Source organism: Sinocyclocheilus rhinocerous, unplaced genomic scaffold, assembly GCF_001515625.1.
Source record: "Sinocyclocheilus rhinocerous isolate Xijiao unplaced genomic scaffold, SAMN03320098_v1.1 scaffold551, whole genome shotgun sequence".
NCBI classification, from domain to species: Eukaryota; Metazoa; Chordata; class Actinopteri; order Cypriniformes; family Cyprinidae; genus Sinocyclocheilus; species Sinocyclocheilus rhinocerous.
The window spans coordinates 659,858-678,992 of NW_015624564.1; the positions used below are offsets into that span (position 1 = coordinate 659,858).

Genomic DNA, 19,135 nt, shown 5'->3' on the forward strand with positions numbered 1-19,135 from the left:
TGCACAACCAACCGAGAGAACCGCAGCCTTATGAGGATTGTCAAGCAAAATCGATTCCTAGAGCATTTTGTCACATTTAACATTTCTGTCACATACTTGAGGTATTCGGCCGATCATAACGCACTGGATAGTTGGCCAATCAGAGCACACCTCGCTTTTCAGACCGATGAGTTTTGTAAAAATCGACGCGTTTCAGAAAGGCGGGGCATAGAGGAGAAACAATAATGTACAGTATGTGGAAAATAATGTGTTTTTTGAACCTTAAACCACATAAACACATTTCATTACACCAAATACACAAAATAATGTTTTTTTTAGCAACATCATATGACCCCTTTAATAATGAGGTGCTCACCTTTGGAGTCGCTCTGTAAAGATGTAGTCTGTGAAATCTTTAATTTTGGGGGCAAAGTAAACCACATCTCGAATTTTAAGATCTTTCTGGTCGATATCGTCATGGGAGTTAAACCTCAAAGCATAGTAAGGCTGACAAACTGGCCCGAAGACTTCAAAGATCTGAGGAGAAACCAACAACATTTTAGTCCCACAAAACTACAGATTTTAGCACAATATGAAAAGTCTTGGACAAGAAGTCATAGTGTAAATCGCCACCTTAAAGACATTTTATAGATTGTTACAAATTTACATGTTACAAACATTGTTACTGACCTTGCCAACAGAGTTTCTGTTTTTGGTGAATAACACGCTGTTTTCATGCAGTGGTGGTGTGTTCCTGTATGACTCCACAATCACTAAATAAAATCAATCAGTTTTGTATGAAATGTCCTCTAAATTCAGCCAAGACAAAACTTGCATGGTGTCTCTCAGCTAAGATGTAAAAATATGGAAAAATGAGTTGACAAATATTGGTCTTGTTAAATAATAAATTCTAGCTGATGAATATAAAATAGCTATTTGATTTACATATACATTTTCAAGAACCAAATCAGCATATTAGAATGGTTTCTGAAGGATCATGTAACACTGAAGACTGGAGCAATGATGCTGAAAATTCAGCATTGCTTCACAGGAATAAATTACATTTTAAAATAATATTTGACAATATTAATTTGTACTGTATTTTTAATCAAATAAATGCAGTCTTGGTAAGCATAAGAGACATCTTTCAAAAACATTAACCTCAAAATCTTGAACGGCAGTAAATGTATGCTTAGAGTTTGGCAGATGCCTGTATACCTAATTGCTCCACAATGCTTGATATTGTCCCAATGGGCTCCATCTCTGTATCTTCTGGAAGGCTGATGAAGAGGTTCTCAACTACAGGAAGATCCTACACACACAGAAGATACCTTACAAATCATGCTCTTTTATGCCTGGTATTAACATCAGTCTTGGTTGATCTGATCACAAGTGGACAGCTAAGGAAATTGAGAAATTTTGCCAACAGAAACATCATTTCGGTTTATAGATTGCCGCTTAGCTCCTCCCCTCACATCGATAAGCAGCTCATCTTGGGTTTTCAATGGTGCAGGCCTTTTCTCATTGCCCATGGCAACACCTTCATCGTCATCTTCTGCGTTGTTCTTGACTAAATTAAAAGGCTCAGAGGAGGAAGAGGTTGAGGATGATGAAGAGGAGGATGTGGAGGACGAAGAGTCTGAGTCACTGGATCATATAACAATAATAAGAATTAATCATTAAGTAATCAATCAGACTAGTTTTTTTTAAACATTCTTTATGTACATAATGATAAAATTATGATCTATGAGCTTAGCAAGATGCTGCTAGGGCAGAAGGAGGTTCTTAACTGGTGATATCAAAGCACAGACTTTAAATGTCCTATTATTTTACCTGTCTGAACAGTTGTCATCCGAGCTGTTTTCTCTGTACTGCATGCTCAGCAGACCTAACGATCCAGTCCCAGAGTGTGGACTAACCAGAGCTCCACACTGCATCTCTGCAGGTCCAGTCTGAATGCTGGAGATCTGATCCCCTGTTTGTTCAGACTGAATAATGAAGATCTGATCTCCTGCCAGTCCAGACTGATCGCTGGTTAAATGTTCTCCTGTTGGCCCAAATTGACCACTGGAGCTCTGATCTCCAGTTTGTCCAGAATGAATGCTGGTGCAGTGATCTGCTGTCAGTCCAGATGAACCACCAGTGCTCTGATCTCCTGTCTCTTCAGACTGATCATTGGTGAATGCTTCTGATGTTGGTTCAAGTTGACCACTGGAGCTCTGATCTCCAGTTTGTCCAGAATGAATGCTGGTGCAGTGATCTGCTGTCAGTCCAGATGAACCACCAGTGCTCTGATCTCCTGTCTCTTCAGACTGATCATTGGTGAATGCTTCTGATGTTGGTTCAAGTTGACCACTGGAGCTCTGATCTCCAGTTTGTCCAGAATGAATGCTGGTGCAGTGATCTGCTGTCAGTCCAGATGAACCACCAGTGCTCTGATCTCCTGTCTCTTCAGACTGATCATTGGTGAATGCTTCTGATGTTGGTTCAAGTTGACCACTGGAGCTCTGATCTCCTAGTTGTTCAGACTGACCACTGGTGCATGGCTTATCTGTTGGTCCAAGTTCAGGACCAAAGCTCTGAGCACCGGTCGTTTTAGTCTGAAACGTATTATTAATATCCAATTCCATTTTCTCTTTTTCAGATTCTTGATCTTGACTCTGTACAAAAAACAAGATTGTAACAATGAAACAACAATGATTGTAACAATTAAAAAAACAAGATTGTAACAGTTAATACAAAATACAACACAAATGTTACTGTGATCTAAGATAACAATGCAAAAGTAGAAGAGCTCCATGAAGTAAGATTACACTTGTAGATTGTGGGTGCACATGTGTCAAATCTACATTTCTTATATTTAAATTGATTTAAATGTCTGCCACTTTTTTGACTATGCCTTTAACTTATGATATTACCGGTATATGCTTTTATGTTTATGCTTTTTAAAATGGCTTGAGCACTGACTGAAAGCACTTTATTTAAACAATTAGGCAAATATATTATCGTTGTTTTGTTTTTATTATAACGCGGTAAACTACATAATACGGTCACATGATATCAACACATGTAGGGAGCGACCCGCTACATGTCGAATAAAACAGCCTTATTCTAGAGAGAAGACTTATGTCAGTTCTTCTTCTAACATAAGTGTACATCATGTAAAATGATATGTCTCATAAGTGCGGTTCATTGCTTTATGCGTGATACTTTTTTAATTACCAAAAAAAAAAATACCGAGGGGCCCTTTAAGTAATCAGAACGCAAGATTAAAGTAGCCGAGGAGGGTGGCAGTAATGCCGTGTCTTGCAATCCAATTTACCAATCAACATTTGACATTTCATTCTCTCAATGCGAGCTGTATTATCCACTACGTTACCAGTTCATAATTGTGACCTAACTGCTGTGCAGGGTTGAAGCACATGCGCAAATATTGATAATTCACGTTTAAAGTATAGATTTACACTTTTCTAACAGTTAGTAGGAATTCAGTACGTACCAAAAGTGCCAAAATGAATATGAACGATCACTACATACGTAAGGAATTAGAACATTCTTTACCTGGTTCTCTGTGCTTGAATTCTCCATGTTTAGGTTTCCATGTGAGAACAGCGTGAAGAAAGCGCTTCAAAAAGTATTTTACAACAGCAGGAACTGTACGGAGCCTTTCAAAATAAAAGTACCAATCGTCACTATCAACATAATAATAAAATGTTTTAAAATTGAGTAAGTTAACACAACACTTGCGAAAGAGAAGCACACAGAAAAGCCACACAATTTTCCCTTCTTTTTAATTGTTTGCTAAGTTAAATGTAATGTCAGTTTCTCATAAAGCCGACCGAGGTAAGTTACTAAAGCATCAGTATTAACCTAGACTGAAATCCTTAACGTGTTGTAACACCACAGAAAAACCACCTCCTTCGAGCCGGATTCGAACCAGCGACCTAAGGATTTCAGTGTTCAATCTCTACAGTCCTCCGCTCTACCAACTGAGCTATCGAAGGGCTATAGTTCAACATTTCAGACTGGAAATTACTTGTCAAACATTTGTCAGGTTATTGTTAATGTATTATTATATTTAAAATGTTTACAGTAATTACGTAGTATATTTAAATATTACTATTTACATGTTTATTTAAAACCGCTGGTTGCGAATAAACCGAAGTTCCAGCTCTTAACCCACTACAGTCCTCCGCTCTACCAACTGAGCTAAACTGAGCTGTCGAAGGCCTGACGAGTTTTGAAATCCGCCAGTGATTGGCTTATCAGTCAACCAATCACAGCGGGAGATCTTTATGCAGAATAAGTTTTTTTTTGTTTGTTTTTTTAAACCATTCACTGCGAAAATTAAATGCTGGATTCACGTCACTATTACTATTCATATTAAAGGTGAATATCAGATCTGAATTTAGCTTACAAAACATCATATAGCCATGCTACGGCTAGTGTAATGTTAATAAGTTACCAACAGATGGAGCTATGTGTCTCTACATAAATCCTTGTACATGTACATTTAGAAAGCGCAGCCTAAAGAGATAGTTCACCCAAAAATGATTTTTAATTTTTAAAATAAAATGTATTTTCACATCCATGTTACACAAAACCTGTATAAAAAAAAAATTTAAAGACAGCGTTTAGAACAAAATGAGGGTGAGTAAATTATTGCATAATTATTTTTTGGGTTCATTTTTCTTTATGAAATACTATTAAACCACAAAACTTCTAATTATACTAAACAGTAAAATTATTCACCCCCTCGCCCAGTTTGACTGACACTTGAGTCATATTCCGATGTTCTGATGTTTTAATGAAGGATTAGGATGTTTATATGTTCTAATTTATAAATTAATATAAATCTTTGCAGTGACACTAGTAAACCGAGACAAAAGCAGCACACACAGAAATGTCAGGAGGCCATGAACCCCACAGTGGTTTAATCCTAAAAAATATACGGCATGATTGACAACACAACCTGGATCAGATGAAATAAATCAAATTTTAAAAAAGTATGAAAAATAAATAATTAAAAATGTTATGTTTTTGATGTCAGATATAATTTGCTCAAATGTTACGAAACCTGTGACATCCTAGGACTCGAATTATGAGAACCTGTACTGAGCAAGTTTCATTTTAAAGAAGAAAAAAAAAAAGAATAAAAATTTAGGGTTTATTTATGAGTCACATCTGAAGTTTTCCAAAAAATATATATCATTAGTCAAGTTAACACAGATAAACAATGGCACATATTGGATTTCTAATTTAAAAGTTAAGTGGTGCTCTGAGGACTGTCATATTCAGGAGACAAAGTTAAATAAATTACTACCATTAACATACATATTTGCGTATTATATACAAGGGAGTTATTGGAACAAAAATCTACAATTCAAATTTTGTCGTCAACAACTCTGAAGTATTACCCTATTTTACACCGTGTGTATGTGTGTGTGTGTTAGTTCTTGTATCTGGAATTTAAAAAAAAAAAACCTGCAACAGTGCAGTCCTGTGATAAACAGGTGATACTTTTATGCATCCTCACCAAGTCCAGCAAAATAGACTCTTTCTCTAAAGGAATAATATAAACAAACTCCTCTATGTACAGGATTCAACAGAACAGGTAACAGACTAACTAAAACACTGATTCTGACAGATCCAGGGCTCAGAGGCTGGAGAACAGAAGCGCATGACAACCGGCCTTTGATTTCAGGACAGGCTGATTCAGTTTTTCAGTTCGCATATTTTTGTTATAGGAAATGATGACGAACCCAGTTGTCATGGCGACCAGCTCCAGTCTCTGGCCTCTGATTGGTGTAAACAGACACTTGATAACACGAAAAGGTTATAAACCCCATCCACACATAGTTTTCCCCCATTTTAGTCGGCGCTTTTCGTCCTGTAAAAATCAAAGAATTGTATTTCTGTGCATAAATTATGACAAAACACATCTCTCCTTTTCCTTCAACATCCCTTAAATTCTCAATAGCAATAGTGGCTTTAATTTTCATAATAAGAAACCAAGAATTTAGTTTGTAAACAGTTAAATCTCAATCTCCAGATGGCATTTTGATAACTGTTTGAACTTGGTCAAATGTGACAAGAATGAACGTTTTTATATTATTTTGATGTAAATAATGTAAAAGAAAACACAAAATCCTTCATGAACCGTTGCACGGATGAAGCCAACCAATCAGAAAGGAGCGAGAGAACTTGACCAGCCAATGAGAAGGCAGAATTTATGATGTGCGAGTCCAGATGACTGTGATGTGTGAGTTGTTGGACGACTCCAAGCAGTGGCATAGTGACAGTTCAGAAGAGGTTAAAGGTCACATTAGGGTCACTCTTTTGCGAGCTGTGGCTAGTTATTGGGCATTTTTAGGCCCCTGCATAGCTGAAAGGTGCCACTGGCAGTATTTTGAGCAATATGGGATGAAGAATCGCAGGTCATGCCTTTTCGTGCCAGGGCGTATGGGCGTGTTTAAAACAAGCCGAGCACAGGTGAGTCCACAGATATCAGTCTTTAAGGGATTTCTTTGTTTTTTCGTAGCTTTTCATGTTTTTTTAAAACAAAAACGCTGAAATCGTCATCGTAAATTTCAATACCACCAATACGGAAGCCCGTTCCAACTTCTCTCTGTACACCCCAGGAAGTGCTGCCCATTGGCTATGAGCACTGTCCGTCACTGGCTTCGCCCCCCACAAAGTGTCACAGTTCTGTCCTCTGCAATGTCCCTCCTCCTACGCATCAGATAGGCAACTCTGAATACTGTCCATCCATAACTGTGCATTCGTGCTGTCCTGGGCACAGAAGTTGTACACTCTTTTGGTCGTCTTGAGCTGAAAGAGAAAGGGGAAAAAAAGGTTAACGTGGTTCAAAAAAACACACATGGACAAATAAAGCAACGGGCATTAATGGGTTATATAGGTCTTACATCAAAGAAGGCTTTGTCGTCTATGTTTTTAGGTGCTCCCATGGTGGGAGTCCCCGGAATGACAGATTCCACTTCGGCTAGCTCGATCACTCCCTTACACTCTTTATCTTGCCTTGTTTCATAGTATCGCAACTAGGAAAGAGAGAAAAGGGGTTCAAAAGAGCATCAATTTCAGTCCCTTTGAATTATTCCTTATCAAAAACATATTACAAAATAATTCATTTTAATATATAACATGCAAGATTTGTATACTGAATCAATTATGGTTCCAAAACCAAAGTTTTCAGTGTTTGGTTTCACAGTAGCAATAAAGTACCTGGTGTTTGGTCTTATCCAGTACAAACCAACGTGGTTTCCAAGGTTTCAGCAAAGCACCTCTTTTGTATAAAATACCCTCAAAGCTCCTACATCAAAAAAAAAAAAAAAATTATATATTGCGTCTGCTAGACCAGGGGCGTAGCCATCATTTCAGCAGTGAGGGGGACAGAAATGTTATATAAAAAAAAAAAAAAAATTATATATACATACATATGTATATTATATATATTACATTTTACATTTTTATTCTTTTATGATATAGTTTTTGAGTTCATATAAAAAACGTATTATTTATGAATAATATAATTATTATAAAAAATATAATATTTATAAAATATGTGCATTATTTTTTATATATGTTAATATATAAATATTGCAAACACTTATTGTTTTTACACAACTGCACCATTTAAAATTAACTAGTGAAGACTAAAAATGTATTAAAAACTGAAAGAAAAAAAAAAAACTACAATTTACACTTTATGTTATACATTCATATAAAATTAATTTTAACCTGAAATTTTTTTTTTTTTTTTAAAGTCTATGGATATGTCATGCATCAAATACCCAATTTTGCTAGGTGACAACATAAAACTTGTTTCATTTATACAACCATAACTAAAGTTGAAAATGTCATTTAACACAAAAACAGACCCGGGGCAGCCGATGAAGTATGAAGAATGTGTTCACAGACCTGTTCTCGCTCTCAGTGCTCTGGAACTGGCTGTAGAGCGTGCTGGTACTGGGTCGACCAGCTGCAGGTGTGGATGTGGCGCTGACCTCGCAGTCCAGTGCTAGGTTGATGGAGGAGCCGACCCCGCTCTCCTGCAGATACACACCCTGAGAGCGCCGCTGGTGACTCAGATTGGACGACATGAGCAGAGAGCTGGAGAAGGAGTGCTGGGGAAAGAGAAACAAATATTAATACACCATCCCATTAGTATTTTGCAGATAAAGGTAAGATGGTAATTAATATCTTACCCTGCTCTCTAGTCTGGACTCAACTCGTTGGGCTGTCTTAATCTTGTCCCATGTGTCCTTCCATTTTTCCGTAGGTTGTCCCAACTCAGTTTCCAGGTTCTGCACATCCTGAATTGATATATTAAAAAGATCATAAGGATTCATGTATGAAGAAAATAATTTCATTATAATGAGGACTTCTGCTTTATTCCTAACCTGCAAGAGTTTGGTGATGGCATCAGGCAGTACTTTACTGAGGCTGTCATAACAAGGCCAGACGATCCTCCGCTGGGACTTGGGGGCCGTCGTCTCCTGTCTATCACCGGCTTCGTCCTGTGGCTTTTCCGGCTGACCCCGCACTAATTCCCAGTCAAAGGACGGACCCTCAGAAAGTGTTTCCTCTGTGTAAAAGTCCCAAACCTTCAAGTTGGAGATAAAACTGTAGGGCTTCAAGACCTACAAGACAAAAGAAAGGCAAGTTACATACACTAACCAACAGAGGGCCCTAGAGTCATTTAGTCACATTTTGTTTCAGGTTACCTAAAGAACTATGCTCTGAAACTAAGAATGTTAGAACAAAATTAGAAAGTTACCTCCTCATCCTCAGGTGAAAACATGTAGTTGTAGAATATGGGGGTCTTCTTGCTGAGCCGATCAATGTAATCCCAGACAGACTTGCACACCTGAGGGTTCTTCCTCTCACCTTTTTCCTCATACAAGACACCTACACAGACAATACATTGGGATAGGGCCAAACAGGGTTTAATGATTGCATACTATAAATAAACACTATGAAACTTCCTGTAAGGTATCACTTGACTTTCGACAGCATTACACAATGAGAACACAATAACATGAAAGAAGACTCGATCACAATCTCATTACGAGAGTCATGATGACAGCTGACATTATGCAGCATTTAATATGTTGTCGATTAATTTGTTGGTTGACGATTTAGACTCACCAAGCTCTATGCGCTCATAGTCTGAATCCAGCAGGAAGGTGCGGAAGCGGTTGGAGACGTAGTGGTAGGCTAGGAATTTCAGATAGTACTGACTGAACTCAAACTCCATGGGGAACTGTAGATGGATCTATTGGGAAAATGTGCGGAGGGAAGAATATTGAAATATAACATCTATCAGATCTTAAGCTCTACAACAATTCATTATATTTTCTTGCATTAAACAGATTTTAGACCAAGGAAAACCAATACCAGACTATTGAAAGCAAATTGCAATTGTAATAACTAGGTTTATATGTCCAACACCACAAGCCATAACTATATAAAAGTATACATGACAAAAAAAAAAACGGGCCCAAGACTGAACCTTGTGGGACACCTAAGCAGTTCATCTGTAAATTATTATTTATGAATTATTAAATTATTATGAATTTGATCAATCAGTACAGTATTTATGAAAGTATTTACAAACAGTGGAGTCCTAGTGTTTAGGTAAAAGCCATTTCAAAGGAACAGAGAATAGAGTGGGCAAGTTTTCTTCTTCCAAATTGCCTTATCAGTGAGAAGGACATGGGATAAGAAACAAGATCTCCTGGATTTCTAGAAGCTTAATCGAGTTCACGGTGTAAGAGATAATCATCTTTGATGTCTTGTCAAATCCAGATCCAATGTTCTGAAATCCCACCATTAAGAAATCTCATTCTTTAAATGTGTGGGGAAAGAAAGTCTGTCCTTATCTTCAGGGTGAATTAGCTAGATAAGGCTTGTGCAATCCGGATGAGTTATAGTAAGGTATCTCATCTTCGAAGGTGTGGTCCGTTTATAGAGTGACAAAGCAGGAAGTTGGGACAGGTTTATGTACATCAGCATGTATTAACAAGCTGCCTTTCTGTACCTGCTCATACTATCACCAATCATATCAGGTTTATTTTTCCCTTTTCTTTGGACAAGACCTTCCTAGAAAGTGGTGATTGCTCTTTATCAACATCCAACAACAAAACAGTCATTTGTCTATGTAGATGCAAGTTTTACAGTGCATGAGATAAGAACTTTCCAGAAATAGATTTAAAGGGGTCATATGATGCATCATGATGCTGCTAAAAAGAACATTATTTTGTGTATTTGGTGTAATGAAATGTGTTTATGCGGTTTAAAGTAAAAAAAAAACATTATTTTCCACATACTGTACATTATTGTTTCTCCTCTATGCCCCGCCTTTTTGAAACGCGTCGATTTTTACAAAGCTCATCGGTCTGAAAAAGAGGGGTGTGCTGATTTGGCCAGCTATCCAATGCGTTGTGATTGGCCGAATACCTCAAGCGTGAGACGGAAATGTTACGCCCCTCACATACTGTTGATGCAGTGTCCGGCCGGAGCGACGAGACATAAACACTAAAACCCATTACAAACGAGGCATTTGTTGCATCCAGTGGGGACATAATTACTGATTATAATGACTTATACTGTCTTTTTACGCATTGCATCACGCCGCGTAAACATAAAACCATGTCTGGGCTAGAGTGAGCTGAGAGTGAGCTGAGGCCGGGCTAGCGTGAGCTGACGAATGAGCGGCAACCACATGTGACGACCCCGGGCTGGACTCCGCTTCGTCCATGGTGAAAGTTGATGTATTCCCTCAGCGACCAGCACAGATCAGCTCTAGGCATGACGAAGCGGATATCGTCCTCTTTTGGTAGAGCAAACAAAGTAGTTTCGCTTTCACAACGAAAAACACAGCGGCCTAGCGTGAGGGGAAGCCCCGGCTTAGCGTGCGCTGAGGCCGGGATAGAGTGAGCTGAGGCCGGGATAGAGTGAGCAGAGGCGGCGGGGTCGAGAACGGCGCGCCCGGCGGATCCGACGAATGAGCAGCAACCACATGTGACGACCCCGGGCTGAACTCCGCTTCGTCCACGGTGAAAGTTGAAGTATTTCCTCAGCGACCAGCACGGATCAGCTCCAGGCATGACGAAGCGGATATCGTCCTCATTTGGAAGACCAAACAAAGTAGTTTCGCTTTCACAACGAAAAACACAGCGGCCTAGCGTGAGCGAAAGCCCCGGCTTAGCCTGTTTATGCACCAAGAGCTTGTAACACTCCAAAGAGAAAGGAAAAATTGAAATCGCATCATATGATCCCTTTAAACATCTCCACTGAAAAACTGAATGAAGAATGCATGCAAACAAGCAAAACTTCCTGCATGCAATAATGCCATACATTTGAGTGTTGCTCAAAAAAAAAAACGAAAATACTTGCATACATCACGAACGCATGTGCATGCACATTTACTGATAGTGATTTCCCGACCAGTAGGTTGAGATTACTACCCGCAACCCTGGTCTCTGGCTGTTGACGCCGGCCCCTGGAAAAACCCATATCGGACAGCCACCACTACACATACCTGGTGCACACAGTCAAGGAACTGTAGGAAGACAGGTGTAAATCCGCTGCTCTGGCTGGCTAGCGTCTGAGCTCCACGGTGGCTGAATCGATGACCGAATGACAACCACTCTTTCTCCACAAGCAGCCTGAAGCCATCAATCGTTCGGTAGTATGGATCCGACAGAAGTTGCACCAGGGACACAACCTATATCCAACACAGCATTAATGCACACATGGACAAATATCAATGGCAGACGGAGCTCATGCATGTTTAGGTGTTTGTCCTACCTGTGTTGTGACATCCCAGCCATCTTCCAAACTAACCATGACGGAGGAACCAGTGTCCAGGAGTTCCACAACAAGAACGGACACCTGTAGAACCCTGTGAAGCTATGGGACGCAAACCATAATAAACATCAAGAATATTAAAAACTGTAGCACAAACTGACCAATACACTGTATTTTTAAGTGTTAATTCAACACAAATAAAAGGGGAAAAGGGGTAAGGTACCAGATTCATCCACTCCGACTCCTCCAGGCAGCGGTGAAAGGTCATGTTTGGTTCAGTGTTGGATGAGGAAGGCACACAGGCTTTCATCAGCTTCTTGAAACTGTTCTTGACCTGCCGTACATCAAAGACCTCGATGGGCACCACCTCCCACTGCTGGAAGGAGTCCTGCTTTCCACCCTGAACACAACAACAAGAGGGCTTAGCTTGAGCACCCACAATTCAATACTGCAATTAATATGTTTAATTAAATCTAGAATCTAGGACATCTGTATAGTAGGAAACAATTTGTAAACATGATGCTGGCAGGAGTGGAAAGAACTTAATATTGTTATTATTATTAATAATTAATTATTTAGTTCTTTAAATAAATAATGACTTACATTAAAATAAAAACATACAATTATTATTATTAGCAGCGGTATAATAATTATACATATTTATTGATTTAAATAAAATTATCATCATTATTACTATTATTATCTCACTAAATGCCAAAATTACAGAAATGAATTGCAAGTTAGTTCTGCTAACATTTCTTGAAAATCAAATAATATTGCAATACAAGTTGTCATAAGTTACTTTATATATGGAATCATATTCACATGAAAGTTTAAGTATTTAAGCTAATAACCTTGAGCTGGGACTTGTCTCCAATGATGTAGAGGTACGCTCTCTGTTGGCGAAGGAAATAGGTCTCGGTTGGGCCTCCATTAGCCTGGGGGGATTCTTTCCCAGCCAGCCTGTTCCCCACATCAGGGTTATATGTGCTGAGCCGCCCACTACCACGAATACTGCCCCACTTTCCTGGGAAAAACAAAGACCAATGGAGATCATTCACTGATGGAGAACGGGCAATTAATTCTGCTCTGTGGAATCATTTGTGTGTGAATTTGCATGTTTATTTGGGGATTGGTGTAGAGAATTTGTGATTTCTACAAGCACATTATAGACAAATAGGACAATGACTATTTGGTGGATCACATGCAAAGAGATGGTCATCGCATCCTCACAAACAATACAAATAAATCAAACAGACATGATGGTCAATGATTAGTTAGCACATGAAAGAGGATGACAACACTACATGGACACTTAGTGCTCAAACTCGCTAGCGTCGTTGTCGAGAAATTTGTTTGGTTAGATTTGAGAGCAGGGGCGGGCCTACTGTACCTCTAGGTGAGTTGCGGGCCTTGACTGAAACTCTAGGCTGAGAGAGGGAGATGACCCTTGCCCTCTGACCCAGCGCTAAGGTCAGATGACATAAAAATGCCAATTACTATCAGCAAACAAAAATGGGCAGCTATTTCAGCAAAATAAATTAACATTAGCATAAGCCAATGCAAAAATGCACACGACTTCCTCCGTCATGTGGGACTGGATGTCAAAAATTATATTTGAATAAAGAACTTATAAATGATTGGGAACAGAGGAATGGATGGTGGGTTAAGTCGCGAGCATATTAAAAACACACTCTCACCTCCTCGACTGAAGGTTCCTGGTGCGTCCTCTTTAGTCCCCATGACTTGTTTCATTAAAGCTCCTATTTTAGGCTGCCTCAGCTTGTCTGATGAATCTGAGGCCCAAAAATAACACGCATTACACATTAGGGGGTAAATATCACAAGTGAATTGTTAAGGTACATCTAATTATGTGACATGGTCACTATTGTTAGGGCTGAGTAAGGTTAGGGTTAAATGTTAGAGTCAAGGTCTGACCTGAGTTGCTCATGTGTGAGGAGGTGAAGCCGCTGAGTGTGTTCCTCCCACTGGCTTCGCTATATGAGGGCATGGAGCTGATGATGGCCTGCAGATACTTCTCTTGCTCCAGACTGGTGGAGTCGGCCTGGGACGGGCCTGAAACCAAACACAAACATGTTTACTTTTAGTTTTATACCAAAAATATGCTCTGGTTGATCTCGTCCTATTCTAATCTGCTTTAAGTGGCCTAGTGGTTAGAGAGCTCGGCTTAAGTTTGAATGTATAAAAGTGTCTGCAAAAAGCAGATATAATAAATAGATATATTTACCAGTGTTGTTATAGTTAACGAAAACAAAATAAAGCTGAAATATAAAATGAAATATTCTATGAAAACTGAAAATTAAGTGTAACTACTAAAATTACTAAAAAATAAAATAAAAAAGCACATTACACAATAACTAAAACTTAGACTGAAATTAAAATAAAAACTGAAAATATAAAAGTATAATCCAATTCAAAGTATTAATAAATATATTTATTGAAAAATATAATAAAATAGTGTATATTTATATAATAATTTAAAATGTATAATTATTTATTTAAAAACATTTCTATATAAGAGAATAGCTGCTTTAATCTCTCTTTTTTTTTTATTGCTTCTGGCTCTGACCTGCAGTGGGTGCATTGGGTGATTTGAAGAATCCCACGACGCCTTTAGCATGCAGGCCGGCCGAGCGCAGCAGCACAGCTTTGGTGCGGGAGTTCCTCCAGCACACCACAGGGAAGCGGTTGTGCCGGTAGCAGCGGCAGATGCGCTGGATGGTGGAATCGGGGATGCTCTGAGGCACGATCAGTAACCCTGGATAACTGAAACACACAAACAGACAGGCAATGATATTTGGGTATAACTGTTACGCTAATGATATGGTTTAGCATTGTTTGAATTTTTGTTTCGGAGAACTCACCTTCGGCAGACTGTGTACATCCGGTTGACGGTGGAGATCCGGAAGGGTTCGTTTTTAGAGCGTGTCAGGCTGTTGCTGAGCGTTCCCAGTCCCAGCCGCTTGTAGTCCCGACAGCAGGCCCGCTCGACCACATTACTCATGGTCTGCCGGTCTGACGAGCGGATGGTGGAGGAGAGCGTCAGCGAACTCTGGTCCGGTTCTTCAGACACTGCTCAATCAGAGAAGTTGCATTATATTATATTATATAATCACATATTAGCCATCGCAAACATCAGTCTATCAGTTGTAAATGTATGTGTTTTTGCATTTTTCTTACCAGAGATCTCATCCTCATCCATCTCTGACTGCAAACTGCTGCGGTTTTCCCAGGTCGGGGGAGAATACTTCTTTCGGGTTACATATTGACGCCCAATGGTCCTCTTCGCAGTTTTAACCAGGTTTTTAGACAGCGTTCTAGAAGAAACAGCAGCTCAAACATTTTAATCACTTAAAAAAAATCAGATTTAAGTCATGTTTAGGACTTTTTAGAGAGACACAATTTCTTAATTTTTACATTTGTATATATACACATACGTTATTACTTTAAAAATAAAAAAATGTATATATATTCATACACTTTTTAGATTTAAAGACAAAAATATATACATATAAACATTTGTACATAAATATTTAAATATATATCAATAATCTCATCTTGAATATTCGGGACAAATATAAAAATAATTTAAAAAAATTAAATAATAAAGTGTTTTATAATAAAAAATTTCACATATACCAAAGTGAATCATGTTTGCAGGGCAGTTTCTAGCCAATTTGATGCCCTAGGCGAAATCCCTATTCCCCCCCGGCAGTCATATTTCAGGGTGACCGTGCCACTCTTTATCACAACCCTGCTAAAAGTGCCAGTACGTGCGCTCATTGGCGCCCCCTCAGCTGGTGGCGCCCTAGGCGACCGCCTATGCCTAGAAACGGCCCTGCATGTTTGTGTATAAATATCAAGCACTTTCCAAGCCTAGAGCAAAGACTTGCCATTTAAATACATAACATGTCTGAGCTGTTGTCATGGTGAATTTTTCAAAAATGTTAAAAGCTGCTCAAAAGTGTTTGGAGATGATCGGTCCTGCCCTCAAAAGCGTCGCAGAACTGAACCGCATATGAGTTTGCCATGACACCCATTTGCTGCTAATGCAGGATCTCAACGCAAGAGCCTTGCAATTTCCACTGCTGAATAATTCATGGCTTGCCACACGCTATTTCTTATCCTCTCTCTCTCTCTCTCGGTTTTTAACCAGTGCTACTGGGACACATGATCCAAACAGGAATAGGCTGGATCGAGAAAGAAGTTGCAAGTGTGTGTGAGAGAAAGAGGGTGGAAATACAGAAATGGTCTACTGAGAGCCGTGTCTCACAAACTCTGACAAACACATCTGCACATTTAAAGGGGAAGATCCCTCCTCCTAGACCAGCATCCAACCAGTTCTTACTTTAGCGACTGGTTCTTGTCCTTGGTCTTGTGCTCCACCACCAGCTTTGCAGACTGACCCACGGTGAAGGCAAACGTGCCCTGGACGTGCTGTGGGTATCTGAGCTTATGCATGTGCTTCCTGAACACTTCTGCGAGATCTGATGCCACCTCCTCATCAAAGCCGATCTTCATCAGCTACAAGAGAGAACAACATTTAATAACTGGTAAAGAGTAAAGGCTTGATCAATGCTTCTAAACCACAAATAAAAATATTTTAATAAAATAAAATATTTGCAAGCATTTCTTTTGCACCAAAACCCATCACACCAAGTCAAATAGAGTTTTGTAGAGTTTTTTCTTTTTTTTGGAGTCCAAACAATCCTTAATATCCATTTAAAAAAAATAAAAACCTTTAAAATTTTTAAATTCATTAATTAATTAACTTATAATGAAATTAATAATAAATGCATAATTAACTGAATGGAAAGCGTTCTTGTGCTTTATGTATCATGAGTAATGGAGCAACAGGAAACAAAGAAAGATCAGACGACCCAATACCTGAAAGGTGCAGGAACGCAGCTGGAGAACCTCCTGGAAGAACTGATCCATGGGAAGATTAACAGAGATCCGCTTCTCTTTCGTGAGGGAAGCGATGGGGAAGGAGCGGGTGACCACTTGCTCTCCAACTGCACAAAACAAACATGCACGGCAAAATTTATCGCACCTACAAAAAGGCTTTTTGTGTAAAAGGCACATTGATTTTCATTTTCAATTTCAAAGCGTGAGCACAGAGTCAAGCTAGTGAGAAAATTGCTTCAGACAAGCAGGAAATTTCTATAATTCATGACCACCAGCATCCCAGAGACTTTACCAAAGTGAGCTGCTCTGAACTAATTATGAAAATCGACCCCAGTGTGAAGCTCGACTTAACCAATAGGAGCGTACCGAGAGGGTCGGTGGGCGTGCCCTTGAAGATGAGGCGGTAGGTAGTGAGGAAGATGGCTCCCTCGGCAGGTAACAGAGGCGGACCGCCCATCGCGCCCGTGGCTTCCTCTCGGCCGTCTGCTATAAGGTGCACCCGCATGCCGTCCATCACAAACTCCTCACCGGGGAGCAGCGTTGGTCTCAAAAGCTTGGGCTGGAGTCAGAGAGACCGAAAGAGAAAAATAAAGAGGAAACAGGGAGACAGGGGAAGTCAGTATATCTCATGTGTGAGTTGCTCAAGTATGAAATTCGTACCACACTTCATTGCAAACATGCAGAATGCTTCAAGAGATCAAGAACTGGAGGAATTGATCATTCAAATCACAAAAACACACAGCAAAGGTGCATTTCCTCTCGGTCAGTTTGACATTTCTTGAGCATATAAAGACACTTTTAGTCTAACGAACCAAATTCAACAGAAAGCTTCAGGTCAACATGAAACTGAATTTGCAATGTGATTTATTTCGGAGTAAAACAGGATATTCAATCACGTGTGACTGATTTTATCCATTGGGAACTGATTAGATCATGAAATGTGGGTGTTACATAAGAGATCACAAAGGTTATGCTTCGTTATCAAATTTATCATTATTTTCTATCATTGCAAATTATATTAACAAAAACTGGATACAAATTACTATAATTTAATTAAATTGCTTAATTTACCTAATTTACTTTACTTACCTAATTTTTTTTATTAAATGACCCTTTTATAAAATTACCTATTTTTACTTATATTACCTTTTATAAATTACTATTTTATTTTAAATTAAATTACCATTATCTTTTAAACTTATTTTTTACTTAAATTGCCCATTTTGTATTTAATTGCTTAGTTTTTAAATTACAATATTTTAGAAAGACTGCATTAACAAAACAGTATATATAAACAGTATGTAATATTTTGACAAAAGATTATAAAATACAAACATTTTATATAACGTGCACTGAAGAATCATGCACAACAGGACAGTTTACATGCATTACTAAGTAAATAAGGTTGATTTTGATTTCATGTTGACTTGAAGCATGGGATACTTGGATAAGTGTATTTATCATTTGGATGTAAAACATTCTGTCCCACAGTTCTTCAAATTCAATTTCATATGTCCAGAAATGCCAGAAGCAACATTTTCATCTGGGAAAAATAGCGTGTTTATTCCACTGAGCATTTTTTCCCCAAATAAACAAATGCATTATGAGTCAAAAAAACAGTGAAGCGAGGCCAATTTCTCCATCTAGACCTAAATATTCTCTAGACGCTTATGAAAGAGCAAGTTTGATCACATCCAGTGCTGAGATTCTGAATGATTTACAGATCTCATGAGCATCTACCTCAATGAACAAAAATGTTCTCCCCTACTGTTCAATAAAAAGATGTGCAATACCACTTTTGTTTTACCCTACATCTTATTCCATTCCTTGTCAATTCTATATCCAATCGATATAATTTTGTCCATTTATGTTTATTTATATATCTGTGTGTTGTTGTCTCTGTACTGGAAGCTTCTGTCACCAGAACAAATTCCTTGTATGTGCAAACATACTTGGCAATAAAGCTCTTTCTGATTCTGATCTATTGTCATCCAGAGAAATGTGTCCTTGTAACAGGAAGTGATCTAGAGTCAATCTGTCTAGCGCTGTACAGCAGGTGGGCTCCATTCACACTCTCTCGGTTGAGTTCTTGGGAAAGTGTTCAATGTTGGTGTCCCATGACAGCACTGGTTGCTAGGCACTGAGTGATGAAAGATGCATGACTGCTTCTCCAGTACAGAGTAATTTTCTGTAGAACTCAGTGGAGTGAAAATACAGTTTTGCTATTCCATGAGAAGTCAAAAAACACTGCAAGGTATTTACAACACTTCACTGCATCGTTCTGCCATTGTGCTTAAGTTAATAGCTCAAGATGTGTAAACTTGCTCATGTTGTTCCAAACCCATATGACTTTCCTTCTTCCATGGAAAACAAAAGTAGTAGTTTAGCAGGTGTT

At 38.8% G+C, this 19,135-nt stretch overlaps 2 protein-coding genes and 1 non-coding gene across 10 annotated transcripts in view; all 3 read right to left on the bottom strand.

Annotated features, from left to right (window-relative positions):
• The window catches only part of LOC107743376 (H/ACA ribonucleoprotein complex non-core subunit NAF1-like), a 5,788-nt gene extending 2,165 nt beyond the window's left edge, over nt 1–3,623 (bottom strand). The window contains exons 1-6 of one of the 3 annotated variants that reach the window (XM_016556578.1): nt 3,541–3,623; nt 1,813–2,639; nt 1,455–1,626; nt 1,198–1,291; nt 670–752; nt 356–516 (exon numbers count right to left, since the gene is read on the bottom strand). In XM_016556578.1, the coding sequence (XP_016412064.1) occupies nt 356–516; nt 670–752; nt 1,198–1,291; nt 1,455–1,626; nt 1,813–2,639; nt 3,541–3,567 (1,364 nt within the window). In that variant the 5' untranslated portion in view covers nt 3,568–3,623. Of the gene's footprint in view, nt 1–355; nt 517–669; nt 753–1,197; nt 1,292–1,454; nt 1,627–1,812; nt 2,640–3,478 lie in introns of all 3 variants that reach the window. The other 2 variants (XM_016556571.1, XM_016556586.1) reach the window with 2 other exon arrangements.
• Nucleotides 3,624–3,895: 272 nt separating this feature from the next.
• trnay-gua (transfer RNA tyrosine (anticodon GUA)) lies at nt 3,896–3,983 on the bottom strand. The gene is given in 2 exon segments: nt 3,896–3,931; nt 3,947–3,983. It is a non-coding gene; the product is annotated as a tRNA-Tyr (tRNA).
• Nucleotides 3,984–4,883: 900 nt separating this feature from the next.
• sbf1 (SET binding factor 1) overlaps nt 4,884–19,135 on the bottom strand; it is an 83,215-nt gene continuing 68,963 nt past the window's right edge. For 5 of the 6 annotated variants that reach the window (XM_016556532.1, XM_016556537.1, XM_016556525.1 and 2 more), the window contains 21 exons: nt 17,107–17,299; nt 16,720–16,847; nt 16,181–16,356; nt 15,013–15,149; nt 14,697–14,904; nt 14,402–14,598; nt 13,750–13,887; nt 13,512–13,607; nt 13,205–13,279; nt 12,666–12,838; nt 12,035–12,211; nt 11,812–11,913; nt 11,543–11,728; nt 9,148–9,274; nt 8,777–8,907; nt 8,400–8,639; nt 8,205–8,312; nt 7,918–8,123; nt 7,222–7,309; nt 6,906–7,037; nt 4,884–6,810 (listed from right to left, as the gene is read on the bottom strand). In XM_016556532.1, coding sequence (XP_016412018.1) covers nt 6,712–6,810; nt 6,906–7,037; nt 7,222–7,309; nt 7,918–8,123; nt 8,205–8,312; nt 8,400–8,639; nt 8,777–8,907; nt 9,148–9,274; nt 11,543–11,728; nt 11,812–11,913; nt 12,035–12,211; nt 12,666–12,838; nt 13,205–13,279; nt 13,512–13,607; nt 13,750–13,887; nt 14,402–14,598; nt 14,697–14,904; nt 15,013–15,149; nt 16,181–16,356; nt 16,720–16,847; nt 17,107–17,299 — 3,117 coding nt within the window. In that variant the 3' untranslated portion in view covers nt 4,884–6,711. The remainder of the gene's footprint in view (nt 6,811–6,905; nt 7,038–7,221; nt 7,310–7,917; nt 8,124–8,204; nt 8,313–8,399; nt 8,640–8,776; nt 8,908–9,147; nt 9,275–11,542; nt 11,729–11,811; nt 11,914–12,034; nt 12,212–12,665; nt 12,839–13,204; nt 13,280–13,511; nt 13,608–13,749; nt 13,888–14,401; nt 14,599–14,696; nt 14,905–15,012; nt 15,150–16,180; nt 16,357–16,719; nt 16,848–17,106; nt 17,300–19,135) is intronic. The other variant, XM_016556551.1, reaches the window with a different exon arrangement.